Raw genomic sequence first — 18,907 nt, forward strand, 5'->3', positions numbered from 1 at the left:
ATGTATTAGAGTAAATGGCCTTTGATAGCCCTTCCAACTCTGAGATACTGGGACTTTGTCATTCAGAAAGTAGAGATTCTCAGTCCAGGATTTGAGCTAAAAAAAAATAATAGGAACATCAGAGGGAAAGAAATGTCAAGAAGACAAACCTTGTGCTTGTCGGAAATTGTAGTTTATAGGGAAAAGATTCCATTAAGTTATTTCAGTTAGCCAAAGATAATGTCTTACCACCAGCCAAACTTTTGTTTTTGTATAAACATTTGATCAGAAGCAAGCAATGTAGGTTATTTTTTTATAATGTATTTCCCCAAGAAAAGAAAATGACTCTTTGTACTCACTGTCAGTAAGATGAATACCACTTTGAAAGATTCTACTAGGAGCAGATTTGGTATTAACTTGATTCATCGAGGCTTTTTCACTAGGTTCCTCTTTATAACCATTGACACACAAAAAAAGTAGTTTTTGAAAAGGAGGCAAGAGTTCAAGTGTTAAGGAGTACAGCAAAGCAGATTGGTATTTGGAAAAGAAATCTGCAACTATATTGCAGATAATCAGCACATAAAATAGTTTTTTAAATGTTTTGCCAACTTAATTTACAACTTTTTATTATAATTTCACATTTCTAAAACCTAGTGTTATCAATTACACAATTTTTTACTGTTGATTCACCGTATCCCTAATTAATATCATAAAGAAATTAGTTTATAATATAGTTTGTGTCAGATCATAGAATAAAGACTACTTTGTAAAATGTTATCATGAGTATAATTATAATCCCTTTAAAAAATCACTTATGCATTACTTTTTAAAAGGTGTTTATTACTACTAATAAATGAATTATTATTTATCAGTTTTAGAAATGTGTACTAGTATGTTTCTTTAGTATCCATTTTGTATGGGCAGAATGATCCTTCGTCATATTTCTTATAGTTGCTTTCTCAGAAGTATTATCTTATTTCTCAATATGCAAGGATATGTTAGATAAAACTCAAAAGTTTTCTTTCTTGTAAAGTTAATTCCCAAAAAGAAATATGTTTATCTCAATCTCTAGACATATAGACTCTATAGCCTTTGGAGAGGTCTTGTAATAACTATTTTTCTTTTTAAATTTTTAATAGGTGGCAGCAGTAAGTACTCTTGTAAACAGAGGAGCAACACCAAAAGCATTTGTGTTCAGAAACTATGGCCATTTTCCTGGAGTCACTTCACACTATTTGGGAGGCTGTCATCACAAAATATGGCAAGCAATTCGAGCATCATCTGCTGCTCCTGGTTACTTTGCAGAATATGTATTAGGAAATGACCTTCATCAAGTAAGTTTTAACTTGAATAATTGTACATGTTAATTTAAAAAACTAAAGGAATTACTGAACTTAAACCCAAAGCATTGGGGAAGAGGGATGGAGGAGAGTCACTATAGCTTTCATAGGGCTTTATAAAGTTTTTTTTATAAAAATATGTAATGGGCAAATAACTAAAACATTCATTTGTTTTAATTAGCCAATGAGTTTCACACATTATTTTATTTAGAACTGAGCCATGCCCAACAGTAAAAAAAAAAAAAAAAAGATGAATAAGTATGAAGTAATGTAATGATCAGCATTTAACTTTGTAGATCGGGTAAAGTTTTACAGTGAACTTGGTTTCTTGACATGCTGGACAGATAGTGGGCATACTATAGTTAAGGTTGAATGGTTACATAAAGTGAGGAATGCTCTTAAAAATAGAATTTTTTTTAGTAGTCATTCTTTGTCATAAAAAGCTTCTTCTTTCTAGATTCCATTTAGCTCTTAGTTTTGATCATTGAGTTATGCAAGTCATTTCCCTTTCTTTCTCTTTCCTTCTTTCCTCTCCTCCATTCGGAGCATTAGTTCTCCAGGCATTTATTTCTAGTATGGATTTCTTTGTTAAGATTACTTAAAATAGACTTTTCACTTAAATAGTAATAAGTTTCATTGTTCATAGTATTTATGGAATATTGAAAGTTACATTATTCATTTGTTTGGATAGAGGCATATCATTAAGTACCGTACTTTAAAAGTTATCAGAAGGCCATTATTCTGTCTATATTATGCTTAATCATTTTTTTCTCAAAGCGTTTAGCTTAAGAGGCTAGGTCCTGTAATGTTCATTACATATAATGCTCAAATAGTCTTGAAGTTACATTGTTTAAAATGTGCAAAGTGTTTATAACATTTTTTAAAGTGGCAAGTTTCTATGGGATAATCCTTTATGGTTAGTATTTTTTATAACCGTGAGTTTTAAAAGAAAATAAATGTCTGTATAAGATTGATTGGGTTTTGACATTAGAATGTTTTGATTACAAAAATATGTGCCACTAAATCTTTACTTGCATTTTTTAGACTGCCTCAACTTAGGGGCAGGGGGTGGGGTGGGAAGCATCTTGTTATGGTCTTCAAAATTAAATCATTCATATAATGTGTCATTCTTTGTGGACTCCATTTCTCAAATTTTGTAGTATCAGAAGAAAGAGTTTTATTTGGAATAATTCCTAAAACCTTTAATAGTTTTTGTATTTTATCAGAAAGGACAATACAGATTAATTAATTTTAAAATGAAATACAGTTTACTTAATATCAAAATATACATAAGTTCATTCATAACTCTTTGAGTTAAGAAATCTAGAATATGATGTTCCTGTCATCAGGTTTTACATATGGTAAACTGTTTTGTGAAAGTCTAGAATGATGAGAAATTGCATCTAAGAACTAAATTTACTCCTAGATGTACACTGCAGTGTACATCGCAAATTGACCCATTCAGTAAACTAAGAAATGATTGGGGTAGACTGCAGTGCACATCTTGGAAGTTTCTTTTGGTAACCTATGCCTGAGTTTAATTACTGTGTTAAGAATTTATATTTATTTAATTTCACTGTATCACAGAATCATAGCATTTTTGAATCATAGGCCTGGATCAGACCCTTTGGATCATTTGGTCCAGTTTTGTCATTCTTTAAGAATGCATAGCAAATTAATAGGAGAGTGAGGACTGGAATCCAGATCTACTTTCTCTCAGTCCAGTTTCACAATCTAGTTTAACTACTCCCTTAGAAAATATCTAATGATTTTAAATAATCAACCTATCTCATTATCACTGGTTTCTTGCTTTCATATCTTAAATACTGTTTTTAGGGTTTCATTTCACAGCTGACCATTTTTATGAATTTAATCATAACCCTGGAAATCCAAAATCCATTCTCAGGATGATTAGATGAAAATGAAGTTTTCATATGATCTTTACATATGCACAACACATATAATTTATGTGACTTAAAAATTGAAGCACTTAATTGAAATATATTCTGTATTAACATGTAGAATATATTATAATGGGGACATTGGTATGATATGTGAGAAATCTTAAAATTGCTACATGGATATTTTCCTTCTTCATGTATACTTTCCCACCTTCTACAGTTTGAGAAGATAATTTCCATGATTTTTATTGACATAGTTTGTTTACAGATTTAATTTGAAACCTTGGTGATTACACTTAAATACATTTTGAAATCTATAGCAGCTTGATTTCTAAAAATAAGAAGAGGAGTACTTAAGCATTGTTCACATTTCTTCAGCTGTTCTTACCAAGAAGCTCTACCTGGATAAACATTAGGTTCATGCTTATTGTCAAAAGCTGAATCTTGAGAAGTTTTCTTGGTTCTTCTAGTGGCAAATAAAAGTAATTTTCCTGCGTAAAATCCTAAACCAACCCCAAATTTTAGCTACTAAAATGGAATAAATTATATAATAATAAATAAGTTATATAATATAAATTATGATAAATTATACAAGTAAATATAGTTGCCAACTCCCTTTTCATATTTAGTGGGAAAGTGCTTTTGATTGTAGGGAAAAAAGATTCCTTGCTGGTGATTAAATGTAAAATTAGATAAACATAAAATGATTATTACTTGAAGTATTTTTCATAGGGAAAATAGTGAATTTAATTTCCTTTATTTTATAGAGTCATATTGACCCGATTCTTGCATATATCCAGGATATAACAAAGAACCTCCTAAGATTTGTAAAATCTGAAGGAGCACTGTTTACTTCTTGAATTGTCATGAACACAAATGACACTGCCAGGATGGCTAATTGATAAGGAAGTGAAACTGGTACCATAGGGCTATAGTTTCTAAGCAGTGCTATTCCCTCCCCACTTTTTTTAATAACCAAAAAAAGTCATGTCCTTTCACTTGTTATAAACAATCTATGCAAAAAAATCACTTCAAAAATTAAGCAACAAGATTTAAACTATTAATTTTTAATAAATTTAAAACTATAAACATTTTCTGGTTATTTCAAAATTTTAAAAGCTGTGGAGGTTTTTAGAAACTAGCATTTTATTTTGAGCTTACTAAAATTAGTGCTACTTAGAATTTTAACAGCAACCAAGGGTACTTTTGATTTCCATTCAAAGATCATTTAACTTCAAGTTTACATACTTTTCATCCAACTACTGTGCAGTTGGATGACAATTTGTATGTCACGTTACTGATAGTCATAGTGGCAGATCATACCCAAAATGACGTTTGATATACATCAACTCAAATTTGACTTAATTTACACATGCTATATTAAATGATAGTTGAGCTACATTCAACTGTCAGTTGGAGCAAATTCTCAATGTTAGTCTTGTTTTTGTTGACTTTGATTTGAACTTTGTTCTTATTTGATATAAAGTGTGTATTTTAATGTGGCATTATGCTGGAAAATGTCTGCTAATTTTAGCACCTCCACCTGCCCCCTAACTCCCATTAAGAAGTCAGGCTATTTGGAAATCTCTGCTTCAAGGCATGTTAATGAAAGAATGAAAGAAATATTAAAGGTGTAGGTATCAGTTTTATCGTGTAGCTAATCATAAGGAAGAGCTTTAAAAAAGAAAGTCGGGATTGTGAATAATTAAGAAGATACATGTCTATCAATAGATTTTGGATTTCTTGAGTTTTAAAAAAAAATTTGGGCCAGTGATGGAGTATTCCTAAGAAAAGTGTAATACAAAATTTATTTGCCCAGAGTTTTACAAAGCTAATCAAAAGGACTTTAAACTAAAAATGGAGAGTGAAAAATATGCCTTCTTAGGACCCCCAAGCTAGGTACTACATAGAGAATAACTATAATGTTGGAAGACTAGCAGTAGAAACACACAGAAGTTCACTGGAAATAAAATTCAGTGTTAGTCATAAAACTGATATGTAGATGTCAATATACTAATGCACAAAATAAAGATAAGAGATAACACGAATGAGAAATCCTAATGTAAGAAAGCAGATTTGATTTTAATATTATAGGGAATTTCTGGGATGAGACCATGATTGGAATATAACTGTATAGAAGGAAAAAGAATAGTTAAAAGTGGGTATAGGCAGAACAGTATTGCATACTGGAGAACAATTTGGATAAAGACTGATAGATGAAGAAACAGAAGGGATATCATCAGAAAATATTCCCGATTAATCTGGACAGGAGAAAGAAATAGATTCGAGTACTAAAATAGTGACCAAACTCAGCACTGAAGTATGTTATATACTAATGAAGGTAGATTTCAGTTAACTAGACAACCACTAGAATATCCCTTTTGCTAAATACAGAGTAATTACTGTTTCTTGAGTTGATATGATGATTCCTTCAAAAGTAAGAGGAAGCAATAAGGGCAGTTCCTATTTTATTCTTTAAAATGTGGAAGAATAGATAAATCAAGGAAAAAGGGTGGGGTATCAGAGCATGGGGTTGAGACCATTGTATAGGGTGGATGGAATGATGACAGTGGACAAAAGAGAGAAGTTGAAGCTTGTTTGTTCCTATTTTTCTTCTGTTTTCTCTGCTGAGGAGAAATGACTTTGTACTAAAAAGGACAGAACAAAAATGATTTAATAGTGAGCTGTAGGGAGATAGTAAGTTAACACTTGGCTGTGCTTCTTATGTTCAAGTAACCAAGCTCAGATGAACTACATCCTCAGGTACTGAATGAATTAATGAATGTAATTGCTAATCTTTCCACGATTATTTAGCCTATGCCGCTGAACCAGAGTAGGACAAATGTCCAGATTGTCAGAAAAGGCAAGAGAATGGAATCTGCAAATCACAGACCACTATACTTGGTTTTGATTCCTTGGGAAGTTCTAAGATGGATTATTAAAAAGGAACCTAGTGTCTATCTAAAAAGTAGTGATCCTAAAGAGCCAGCATACCATTAAGTACAGGCCATGACAGATTAAATTAATTTCCTTTCTTAATAGGTTACCAGGCAGACAGATTTAAGGAATATATAGCCACATTTTAGTTTGATTTTAGCAGAACATGTGACAAAATCTCTCATCTTATGGAAAAGTGAAGAAATGTGGAATGAACAGTAATAGTTAGATTTGGAACTAGTTTGATGGCTAGATCCAGAGAGTAATTGGTTTAATGTCAGCTTGGATTGTGATCTCAAGTAGAGTATCACAGGGATCTATTTAAATTAAAATGCTATTTGCATTTTATCAATGACTTGAATAAAGATATAAATGGTTTTTATATTCTTAGATGATAAACCACTAGGAGGGGTTAGCTAACATGTTAGGTGACAGAAGCAAGGTCTTGATGGCCTAGAAGCAAAATTTAACAAAGTGACTTTTAATAAGAATAAATGTAAAGTTTTACACTTTGGTTAAAAAAAATCGACATTTAAAAAATAGAGATGTGGCTAGATAGAATCTCTTCTGAAAAAAGATCTTGATGTTTTAATGAGCTACGAGCTCAATGTGAGTCAGCAGTGAAATGGAAACCAAGAAAGCTACTATCTTAAGCTGCATTGTGAGGCATGGGGTCCAGTACTAGGGACATGATAGTTGTAATGTACTTTGTCCTACAGGTTGGCCCTCATCTGGAGTCTGCTGCTACATTCTAGGAAGGGCATGTAAATCATAGATAAGTGTAAATACAAAGTTGGGGTATTCAGAATTTGTGACTTCAGAAAATGAATCTCTGATTTTAATATCGACTTTTTGATGCATATATTGACCTATTAACTCTCTTTATTGCTATAGTTGCGGTCCATCCAGTGCTTTCTCCTCCTCCGTGGTTTTTATACATTTCTTCCCATAAATTCTCCATAAAAGGTCTACCCCATGCCTTGAAGTCCTTTCTCTTCTTTTAATATTTTGGCAGCTTTCAGGTTGTTTGTCTCCTGTCTCTAGCTACATGATCAGGACAACATATGAGAGAGTTCTGGAAAAGTAAAATGATGCTATAACTGATTACGTATTTCAGATACTCTCGATAATTTGACCTTTTCAGAAGTAGCATTTAACGTGTCTTAAGATATTGCCTTTATAGTGAGTCATTATAGAGGCAGATTTTGGGAGTGCTTTTCTTACGAAAATAGTTGATGTTTTTGTTTTTATAGTGGATATTATTTAAATTTTCTTGCTGTTAGGTTTTCTGAAGCCTAAAGAAAACTTCTAATAAATAGCTATGTGTCTGATAACACCAAACCATACTCATGGCCAGTAGAGACTGCTGTGGTGTGATAGAAAGAGCTCCATACTAGGACTTAGGAAACCTGAGTCTGCTGCTAACTGTGAGGCCTTTGGTAATTCATTGAATTCTTGCAGGTCTCAGTGTTATCATATGTAAAATCAGAATTGGATCAAATAATCCCCTCTTGCTGTAGACTTTTGTCTCTGATATAGAAATATGAATTTTGCTTTTCAGTGTTTTTTGATGGATTTGGCCAACAAATCTTTGGTTTCCTGCTTTTGATTCATTTTGACTATGCAAAGGTAGCCTTTGTTATTTTTCATTCCTATAAGGGAATGAGAACTCTTAAAATATATAGCTTTTAAAATACTAACTTTTGAAAAATTTTGTGCTTTACAATAAAGCTTTAATAATAATTTGCATTTTAAAATAGTATGGTCAGAGAAGTGTATGAATTTAAGTGTTTTTGTATGGTGCGTCTGGCAAATTTATTTTTAAGTGTCACTCCAGTCTCTGACTGAAGATGAGTGAATGAATCAGAGCATTTTTTCTCAGATTAATGACCATCTGGAAAGAGGTGATAGTCTAAGAAAGTCAAGATCTATTAACCTTGTGTGATTATTAATCCTTAGGAAGTGCTGTGATAACTATTGCTGTAATCATCTAACTATACATGAAGAGCAATTATTAATAAAATAGCTTACATTTCAAGGAAATCTTTCCTGTGAATTTTTAGCATAAATTATATGCTTGAGGTTAATGATGCATATCAATTATCCATTGTAACATGTATAACATGCCAATATTTTAAGAAAAAAATAGTGAATCTTTAATCAATTTTTCAAGTTAATTTTATATTTTCATTCTTTTAAAATAAATCATTCCCTATTGTCTTTGAAAAAGATTATTTTAATTAAATTTGTTGCTCTTTTCTGAGACTTGTTAATGTTTAATATATTTGTTAGTCATATATTTTAAAAGAATAGCTGACTAAAATATATTGTCACATGAATGCTAAACAGTTTTTTCTGTTGTTTGTTCCAACTGAAGCAATCTTTTACACACTTGATATTTATTCATTTTTAAAGTTATTTCGAAAATATCTTGGATAAGAAACTGATTTTACTGCTCAGCTTCCTTAGTTATGTGGTCATGTTATTTAATATCATAGTTTGATTGTATTAGCAAATAAAATACTAAAGTGTAAGAAAGTCTCAGTGATCCATATTCCAGTAATTTAGAATTTCTTATAATTTGGAAAGAACCTTAGCTTGTATAACAAACTCATTGAACAAGTAAACAAAATATAGGTAGTGATGCATTCTTATCAAATAAAATAAGTTCCTTCAGTCATTTTAAAAATGAGCAACAATAATTTGTGAATTAGTCTTATATATTCTCAAAGGGTCTCCTATGGCCCTTTACTAACAAACACTTTTTTAAATGTAGATCACTTCTAGTCAAAGTAACTAATAAAATTATTATTCATATATTTTTTGATTTATCTGAATTACTGATACTTTCCAAAAGATAGCCTTTAAAAAATAAACATTTTTTATCTAGTTTTAAATAGTATTGATTCGTAGTCTGTGAGATGTAGCTAGTGCCCTCTTTGTTATGGATTAAAGTTTGGTGCTGGAAGCAAGGCTTTACTTGAAATTATTTTTACAATTCTAAATTACAGAAGACTTGTAGATTAACATTGAGGGGGGCATTTCCTCTTGGGAAAGTCACCACACCAATGAAATCAGAACCCCAGACATTGAATTCCTTTATAGGTAAATGTCATTTAAGTTTTGTTCTGAAGTTCTACTTAAGTATATATTTTACTTTATCTTTTGGCTTTTTTCCTCTTTTGTAATTGATACTGTTAATTTAGAAGATGAATATTCACTGTTTACTTTTCAACTAGGGATTATTTCAATGCCTGTTGTCTTAATATTGAGCACAAAAAGCCATAGCTAGCTACTAATATGAAAAAAAATTATTCTGAATTGATAATAAAATCATGAGAAGTAGGAAAGACAAAGGAAGGGGAAAAAGAAAACCCGAAACGGATACAAGCTAACTAAATCACAAATCAAAAGGTCTTCCTTCAACGATACTGTTACCACCCTTGGGTGTCACTGATGGATTTTCCCAGCCAGTGTACCACCAGCTTGCAGGCCTTTCTTTTGTTGAATTCACCTCATTTGCATCAAAAGAATGAATAGAAAACTGTCTGGGCTTTTTTGCTATCCATTTCATTTGTGATAGCCTTGAGGTGAACTACTGTTTAAGCCCTTAGGGTAGAGCTATAAGACCTGTTCTGAGAGTCCCTGTGGCTAAAACCCTGCCTAGAGGTTCACCTACCAACAGCTAGCTAAGATAGTTATATTCCATTGATTTTTATATTGCCCCAGTTTGTGTCTTTTGACTTCATGCTAAAGTTGTTCCACACTCAAATTGTTAAAATGCAGAATTGGTTAAGGGGGTAAAAGTAGAAGCATGACAGAAAAAAATAACTTTGAGAAAGAAGTATAATCCGGTGGAAGAGGCATGAAACCATTTATCTTGGAGCTAGAAGAGATACTTGAGCTGATCTGTTACAAACCCATCATTTTACAGATGAGGAGACTTAAGACATGTAGAGGTAAAGTGACTTCCCCAAGGCCACATAATGAGTTAAAACTAATTCTCCTAATTTCTAGTCCTGTTCTCATCCCTCTACACTGCTTCCCAAAGGAGACCTCCAAGGAACTTTTTAGAGATGAGGAAACTTCACTCTAGTGTGTTTTAAATGACTTGCTGACTGTCATACAACTAATTAGAGACAGAACTGGCACTAATTAGCTCAGGTCATATTACTCCCTGTTGTGGGCCACATTATCTTTTAATCACATATATTAGAAATCAAGGGGCCCTGGTCTAGATATATTTTTAGCCACTAAAATTGTTTGTCTTTGTCTTAGCCATGTGATATTCATCATATTTTGGTCCTGTTTAGCTGGAAAAATGGTGATTTAGATGTGTGAGGATATATGATATAAGTGAAAATATTCAGGTTTTTTTGGAGGAGGAAGGGCATTATATAGAACCAAAGTAGCACGATTTCAATAAACATGCTATTCTGGTTGAGTTGTACTTCCCATTGTCTCTTTAATAGCATTTAATAAATAACTGGGAATATTTTCATTTTAAATGTTGAAATATTGTCAGCTTAGAGATTGGGAATAATGAAAAGGAACACTTTTGAGAAAGAATGTTCTGAACTTGCCTATTGGAAAAATCCTTCAGGATTCTTGACTTACCTGTGTGCTGTCCTATGCTATGCCACTTTGTTGCTCACAGGAAAGTAAAGTTTACTGAAATTCATGGAATTCTACTTTTTATAATTGAGATCTCAAAAAATTAACATTTCCAGCAAAATGATACATCAAGCTATGTAACATGGGGCAGAAATCAGACAAATATAGTTACAAAAACAAAAGAAATCACCCTGATATAGAAAGCAATGGAGGAGAACCTGCCTAGTGGAAACAGGACAAAGAGGAAAAATCTAATAAACTGAGGGGATTCGAAGGCAGCAGCTTTTGAAAGCAGAGGGAAATATCTGAAAGGAAAACAGAAGAATGGTTACAAGCTCACAAAGAAAGACATGAAACAATTGGTGATGAAAAGATGCAGCGATAGAGGTTTCAGACAGTTTAGCGTATATTCTTGAAAATATGGATTCTTTCTCCTCATTCCCCAGGTAAACAGCATAGTGCTGTAGAAGGTGGGTACAAGTTCACAAGGAGGTAGATACCTGTGAAGGATTACACGGTAACTTTATTTAAATAATAAAGGAAGTGGCTAGAACATGGGAGATGATTATGCTGCTGTATACTGTCTTGGTGAGAAGACATCTGGGTGACTATTTTCTGGAAGCCCCATTTTAAGAAAGACATTGATAGAGAGTACCTGGAAAGAATCCATCCAGGATGATGATGGATTTTGGGTAGCAGTGGGAATGTTTAGTACTGGGCTTGTTATCTCTGATCTCCCAGGATATGATTAGAGGTAATGAATGGGTAGAGAAGTTGCAGAGATAGATTTCATCTGAATGTAAGGAAAACATTTAGACCTTTTTAAAAGGGAACAGATTACCCTAAGAGATATAAGGTATCCATTTATGAGCAAAAGCTAGGTGACTGCTTGAAAGATGTAATTTCAAGATTGCTCTGCCTCAGTCTCCTTATCTATGAAATGGGGATAATAACACTCTCACAGGGTGGTTTTTGAGGATAATATGGGATAATGTACAGTGCTTATCAAACTTTAAGGTTTATATGAGGTCTAGCTATTTTTGTTATGTAAATCTTGCATGATCTCTTCCCTAGACACAGTTCCTAGTACCATGCCTCTCTTTTAACATAGCTAAAATCACAGTAGTTTATTAGCTGTCATGTCAAATTGGTGTTTCATATTTAGTTTATGGTCTGTTTAAACCTCAGACTCTTTTTCAGATGAATCATTGGCTAGCCACCCCTTTTCCATCACTTAAAATTAATTTTAACCAAGTTTAGGACTTGATATTTATTTTGTCTTATTAGATTTGGCTCATTGCTCTATCCTGTCTATAATTAAGAGAACTTGGTTTGGACCCTGGCCATGCCATCTACTAGCTATGTGGCCTTCATCAAATTCCCCTTTACCTCTTTTCTTCAGTTTCCTCATTGGTAAAAGGAGCAAGATTTGATTAGATGAATGATTTGCTCCAAGAATCTTTTGAGTTATAAACTGGTCAATCTGCAAACATTCACCTGCTGGGCAGTGGGGTCACAAAAATAAAATGAAGCAGTGCTACAACATTCTTTCATTGCATGATATCCTTTCCCTTTCTTCTTTTCATATCAGCATGGTATAATGGACTGAGATTTGGCTTCAGAGTTGAGACAACTTGTGTTCAAGCCCCACTGACACATACTGATTGACTAAGAAAGTCATGTAACTTTTCAAGGTCCCCAGGCAGTTGTCTACAGAACTGTATAACTCCAGGGGTTCACTACTACCTCCAGGAGCATAAATCCTCTGTTTGGCTTCTAGAACCCTTCATAACCTGGCCCTTACCAGTCTTACAAAATCTTACTTGATTCACTGGCAGTTCCTAGAGCAAGACATTCCCGTCTTCCAAATTTGGCATTTTTATTGGCATTTTTATACTCCATACCTGAAGTATTCTCCATCTCTTCCTTCTCTTACTGCCTTCAGATCCCAGCTAAACTCATACCTTCTTTAAGAAGACTTCCCTAATTGTCCCTTAATTCTATTACCTTCCCTTTCTTTATTAGTTTCAGTTTATCTTGTGTGTAGCATGTTTGCATGTAGTTGTTTATGTATCTTCCCAATTTGACTGAGCATCTTGAGTGCAAGGACTATTGTGTTTTTTGTTTTGTTTCTTTTTTTTTCTTTTAATTGCATTCCCAGTGTTTGGCACCAAGCAGGTGCTTAATAAATGCCTATTGACAGACTGATTTAGTAGGATTTAGATTAGTGAGTCTTTTCTCTCTTTACCAAGCCATTGAAATGAACACCTTATATAAAAATATAGGGAAAGAGTTCAGTTCAAGAAACTGAAAAATTCTCCATTGGTAGAAGGAGCTTATTCATCAGAAAGCTCTCTAGACCATTGAAATCATAGGTCCAGCCAAAAGGAAAAAAGGAAAAAACCAACGTAAATATATATTTAAATTTTTTATCTTTTGAACTACTCACGTTTCGATGCTTAATAAATAATTTGAAATGAAATGCTTTTGCCTACTTGTGATTTATTATGCAGCATTAGATATGGTAAATTGAAAGTATTCAACAAATAAAATTTAAAGTCATTTAGAAGCAGTTTTATGGGGAAAACTTTGCTTTATTTGTTAGAATAACTGTACTTTTCTGTTAGTCTTGTATAGAATCTAAAATAACCATTAAAATGTGCCTTTAAAAAGTAATTCTTTTCATTTCAATGGTTTGAGCAGAATATTGAGAGTGCTCCAGGGTGAGTTCAAAGGGCTTTTGTAAATAGAAATGAAAGCTTAATAAGAAATTTACTCATCAGGCCAGTAAATTTTCACATCATTTATCTTAACATTGCATCTGTTGTGTTTCAAAAAGAAGAGAGACCAACAGAGAAATTCTCCTTAGATATGATTACGTTAAATAATTTTTCCTTAAAAACACTATACTTTTTAGATTCCATCTGTAGTTTAGCAGGCTGTTCTTAATCTTATTTCAGAATATTTAAAAGATATTTTTGTTTTCATGCTTTTTAACTATTTTACTTGTAAATGAATTTTATTTTCTCAACATGTTTTATTTTAAATTATTAATTTTCAGGATGGAGGTTTGCTTCTGAATAATCCTACAGCTTTAGCAATGCATGAGTGTAAGTGTCTTTGGCCAGATACCCCATTACAGTGTATAGTATCCTTGGGCACTGGGCGTTACGAAGGTGATGTGAGGAACAATTTAACATCGACAAGCCTGAGAAGTAAACTGTCAGCGGTTATCAGCAGTGCTACTGATACAGAAGGTTAGTGCTTGGAGTTTTCTGTGCTGCTTTTGCTCATGTCTTGATTCTGACACATACTAGCTGTATGATCATAAGTAAGTCAGTCTCTCAGTGACCTAGATCATTGTCTAGACTCTAAGTTAGAAAAAAGCTGCCCATCTACATCAGTTGAGGGAGTTTCTGTATGGAGAGTTCCCCAAGTTGATGACATCACAAGGTTCACCAAGAAAATCTAAAGTAAAATGCAAAGTAGAAAGGAAAGAGGGGACATAGGAAAAGCCAAACAGTTTGAGGGATATTAAAGAGGAAAACCATGACTAATAAAATGCTCTCCGTTTTGGGCCCTTCTACTTTTTTTTCTCAAATGTTTCTGTTTCTGTCAAATTCACCTACATTCTGCCACTCATGTAGGTTCATAACCTCAGCTCTGCATATCTACACATCTTTTTCATCTACCTTCTGTTCTCTGTTCACACAACCACCATCTTAGTTAAGGCCTTCATCACTTCTCACACAGTTGAAGGGTAACTGATTGGTCATCCTGCCTCAAGTCTCTCCCCACTCCAGTGTATTCTGCACACAGCTGCCCAGGTGATTTTCCTTAAATGCAGATCTGACCTTCTCACTCCCACTCTCAGTAAATTCTAGTGTCTTCTTTTACCTCTAGAATCAAATGCAGACTTTCTCTGTTTAGCTTTTAAAGCCCTTGATGACCTTTTCCCAGTCTTGCTTTCCAGCCTCATTATACAATACTCCCCTTCCTGCACTGTACAATCCAGCCAGTCTGGTCTTTTCTCTGTTGATCACACACAGCATTTCATGTCCCCTCTCTTTGTCTTTGTGTTAACCAGCCTCTTTGCCTGGAATTCCCTCCTTCACTGCTACTTCATATGATTCTTCCAGCTTCTACACTGATAAAGCCTTTCTTGGTGTCTCCAGCTGCTAATGCCATCCCTTTTATTTAAAAACCTTTTATTTATTTTGTATTCTGTGTATACTTACATCCTAGGCATGTTTCCATATCTGGTGTGAAGGAGCCAGAGGGTTGATTCACTTTAATAAAAATACATTCAGTAAGCCCCAGGTAAAAGCGTTCCACAAGACAATAAAAGCAGATAGAAGTTTAACTGGGGTGTTTAGGAGCTCTCTTTTAGAGTCCTAGAGCTGTCTGTGTTCCAGATTAGTCAAATCTGGGGCAAATTTAACTCAGACTCCCAGGTTTACTCTTGGCTCAAAATAGCTTTGGTTAGTATTAATTCAAACTCTTCCCCACCACTCCACTCCCAGTTTGACTAGTGTCCTGGTCCTCAACTACTAACATGTGTACATATTATCTCACCTAATAGACAATATAAGCTCCCTGAGAGTAGGAATTATTTCATTCTTTGTATCCCTAGTGCCTGGCACATAGTAGGAATTTAACAAATACTTGTTTATTGATTTAATACTTGAGAGAATCAGGGAAAGTTTCAGGGTATAGATGGGGGGAGCGGTTTGCACAAGAACTGTGAAGGTTAACAGTTGAACCAAGGTTTGAAGAAAGATTAGAGTTCTGAGGTAAGAATGCATTCTGGGTATGAGGATCAGGTTGTGTGAATGTCTGGTAATTTAATAATGTGATAGAGCAGACTGGAAGTAAAATGTCAGGAATTTCCAATTTTTAGCCCCGCTCATCTTATTACTGTACTCTTTGCCCCCCTAAATTCACCTTATGCATAATTGAAAATAGTTACCATTTTAAAAAGGAATATGTGAAGAGTCCTTTCTGTGATATTTATTGTAACTGGATTTTTTTTTCTTCATTGGTAATTGAAATATGAGTGGTGAAGTAAGCAGAACTTTGTAGATCAAAAAGTAAAGGTGAAATTATTATGTAATCATTTAGATGGTTTCATTATTAACTTGTTATTTCTTTTTGTTTTTAAACAGAAGTCCATGTAATGCTTGATGGCTTTTTACCTCCTGATACTTATTTTAGAATCAACCCTGTAATGCGTGAAAACATACCTCTGGATGAAAGTCGAAATGAAAAGCTTGACTTCTTACAATTGGAAGGGATTCAGTACTTAGAGAGAAATGAAGAAAAAATGAAAAAGCTTGCAAAAATACTAACCCAAGAAAAAACAAGTCTACAGAAACTGTCTGATTGGCTGAAATTAAAATCAGATATGTATGAAGGTCTTCCATTTATATCTAAATTGTGAAAAAAAAATTTGCATGTACCATCCTAAATGTGAAATCTATTCCAAAAGAGCTACCCAGTTCTATGAAGAATTGATGCATTTAGACATACAAATTAACTCTATGATATTTGTTAATTGTAGAATATGCTGGAAAAAAACTGCCCAGACCAGCACATGAACAGTTTAGAATTTATATTGGAATTAGGTTTTTATGATGTTAATAATTATATATGAGCTTTAGGAACTTACCTGTTGTACTACTTGGTTTTAGTAAACACAATGCTGTTTTTGTTTTTGTGAAGTTTTGAGATGTATTAATATTTGTGCCAAACAAGACACTGAAAATAATTAGAATGCTCTATTTTTACTTTGACACCATAATCATGTTGAATTTATTTGAATGTTGTGTTATAGTTTTTTTTTTTAAGTGGAAAATCAAAATTTTTCCTAAGAATCTATTATAGTACATTTTTACATTTCAGTTTAATAATCTCTTAATGGATGAATGAAAACAGACATTTACGTCTGTTAGAGTCCTTTCACAAAGAATAAAATAACTTTAAATACATAATTTTATCTTCTAAAATTTACTTTCATGATCAGAGTTTGGTTCAAGAAAGATCACCAGTCTACCAGTACTTTTCTGAGATTTCAGCGTACTAGTAGTATGCTGGTTTTTCTAGATCAGCTCTAGTTTTGCCCTTCACTGTTTGAGAATTAATCCTTTAAATTTATTAAAGAAAATATTCCTATCAAAATAATAAAATAAATTCCTGAAGTAATGTGTTCCAGAAAGACTTATTTTTTTCAATGTTAGCAATGTTAAAATGTTTTGTAGGAGTTGAATTGATTGAATGTTTCAAAGACAGAATTCACATCAGTTACTAAATGAATAACAGCATTGATGTAGCACTTTTAAGATATGCAAAGTTTACATGTGTTGTCTCCAGAAAACCTCAAAACAGCCCTTTGAGATAGCCAGTATAGGGTACGATCGTCATTTTAGAGAAGAAACGGGATCTCTGAGATATTGTGAATGATGCTTAGTCAAGGTCAGAGGTAGGATTTGACTCAGGTCCAATCAATGATATAGCTGACTGAAACTTAAGACATATTTTATGCTGATTAAAAAGATCTCTGTTTTTCTGTTTCTCAAAATTTCCTATGGAAACTTTACTTTGGTTTGGAAGACATGCCCCAGGGAAGATTCAGGAAGGGTAACTGCTGCATGTGGTATCCTAGTCTGCCTCCTGATCTCCCTGGTGTTTTGTGTAGGCTGCTGGGCCTGTTTCACAAGACCACCAGAGTAATCTTACAAAGTGGACCCTGACACGTTCAAAGTGAACAGCACTTAACTAATGTGGTGGTGTGTACTTCTTTTGGCCAGGATCTACACCTCTCACTATCCTGCAGAGCTATCTAAATGATAATGTAGTGTTTGTTGTAGAGGGGGAGATTTCAGCTACTTACTACCAGGAACCTCCTAATTATAGCTGGTTTCATCTCCAGACAGTTATGTGAATATAAGTTCTTCATCACCATACTGTTTAAGACAGAGACTGGAAAACTTCTTGTCAGCCATGCTTTTTAGGGACATTTGTCCATGTAGCAGAGAGTTGGACTACAGAACTGCTAAAATTTTGAGGCACGTGGGGCTAAATTATCAACATAGACTGCTTTGGGGGAAATAAGGCAAGAATTCATGTCCCAAGATACCAATGAACTACAGAACTGTGGAAGGTCAGGAAGTAGTGGCATAATCAATGAATGTCAACATGTGACAATATTATTATTATTAGCTGAAGCACATATCTTCCCTACTGCAGGCTTCACCCTCCCCTCCCAAACAGGTGTAAATTTTGTATTAATTCATTATCTTTCCCTGAAAACCATGTCTCTCCTTCCACCTCCTCTCCATTGATGATCTTCTCTCTCAGTCGCACACATAGTCCTTCCAGACTAAAACCTGTCATCTTTGGGAGCAGCATGGAACTGTGGAAAGAGTCAGAGAATTCGTGTCTGATGTTTAGTACCCACCTGAACCTGGACAAGTTGCTTAGTTTCCCTATGCTTGTTTTCTTATCTGTAAAAAGGGAAGAAATTGGACCAGATGGTGTCTGAGGTTCTTTCTAGCTTTAGATGTGAGGTCCTATGACTTCCTATTCTCTCACTTGATAACCCCCATCCAATTTGGCATAAGACCCTCCTCTTAATTCTCCTTTCACATCTCTTCCATGTGTCCCTTTCTCTCTGCTCATATTGCTACCACTTCAGCTCAATTCTTCACCACCTCATGTCTGCTCTACTGTATCCTCCTGTTTTATGTACCTCTAGTCTTTCCTTTCTCTAATGCAACTTTCACAGAGCTACCGAAATTAATTAGCCTACAAGAAAATTAAGATTATCTTACCCTGGCTTTTTATGGTTCTCATCAATGTGGCTATAGCCTTTCTTTCCAACCTTCCATCAGGAACTCCATATTCCAGCCAAATCTTTGCCTGATCCCAGCTCATTGCATCCTCAGGAGGCTTAAAATGCACACTACCTTCTCATTGCTGCTTTGTGAAATCCTCATCTTCCGTGACTCAGCTAAGGTAGTGCCATCTCCTCTATGATGTGCCTTGCTGAGAATGCCCTCTTCTTCCTAAAGTTTTCCTACAGCACTTTTGTCTGTTCTCTCCATGTCTCTATCATACTCTATATTCAGTTTATGTGTA

At 33.9% G+C, this 18,907-nt stretch overlaps 1 protein-coding gene across 1 annotated transcript in view; it reads left to right on the plus strand.

Moving 5' to 3' along the window:
- Positions 1-16,968, plus strand: part of PNPLA8 (patatin like domain 8, phospholipase A2) — a 40,605-nt gene extending 23,637 nt beyond the window's left edge. Inside the window, exons 7-9 of the mRNA XM_072653029.1 lie at positions 1,119-1,313; positions 13,833-14,028; positions 15,937-16,968. Of these exons, the coding sequence (XP_072509130.1) occupies positions 1,119-1,313; positions 13,833-14,028; positions 15,937-16,211 (666 nt within the window). The 3' untranslated portion in view covers positions 16,212-16,968. The remainder of the gene's footprint in view (positions 1-1,118; positions 1,314-13,832; positions 14,029-15,936) is intronic.
- The last annotated feature ends 1,939 nt before the right edge of the window (positions 16,969-18,907 follow it).

The sequence above is a fragment of the Notamacropus eugenii genome, chromosome 3 (assembly GCF_028372415.1).
Source record: "Notamacropus eugenii isolate mMacEug1 chromosome 3, mMacEug1.pri_v2, whole genome shotgun sequence".
Classification (NCBI taxonomy): Eukaryota; Metazoa; Chordata; class Mammalia; order Diprotodontia; family Macropodidae; genus Notamacropus; species Notamacropus eugenii.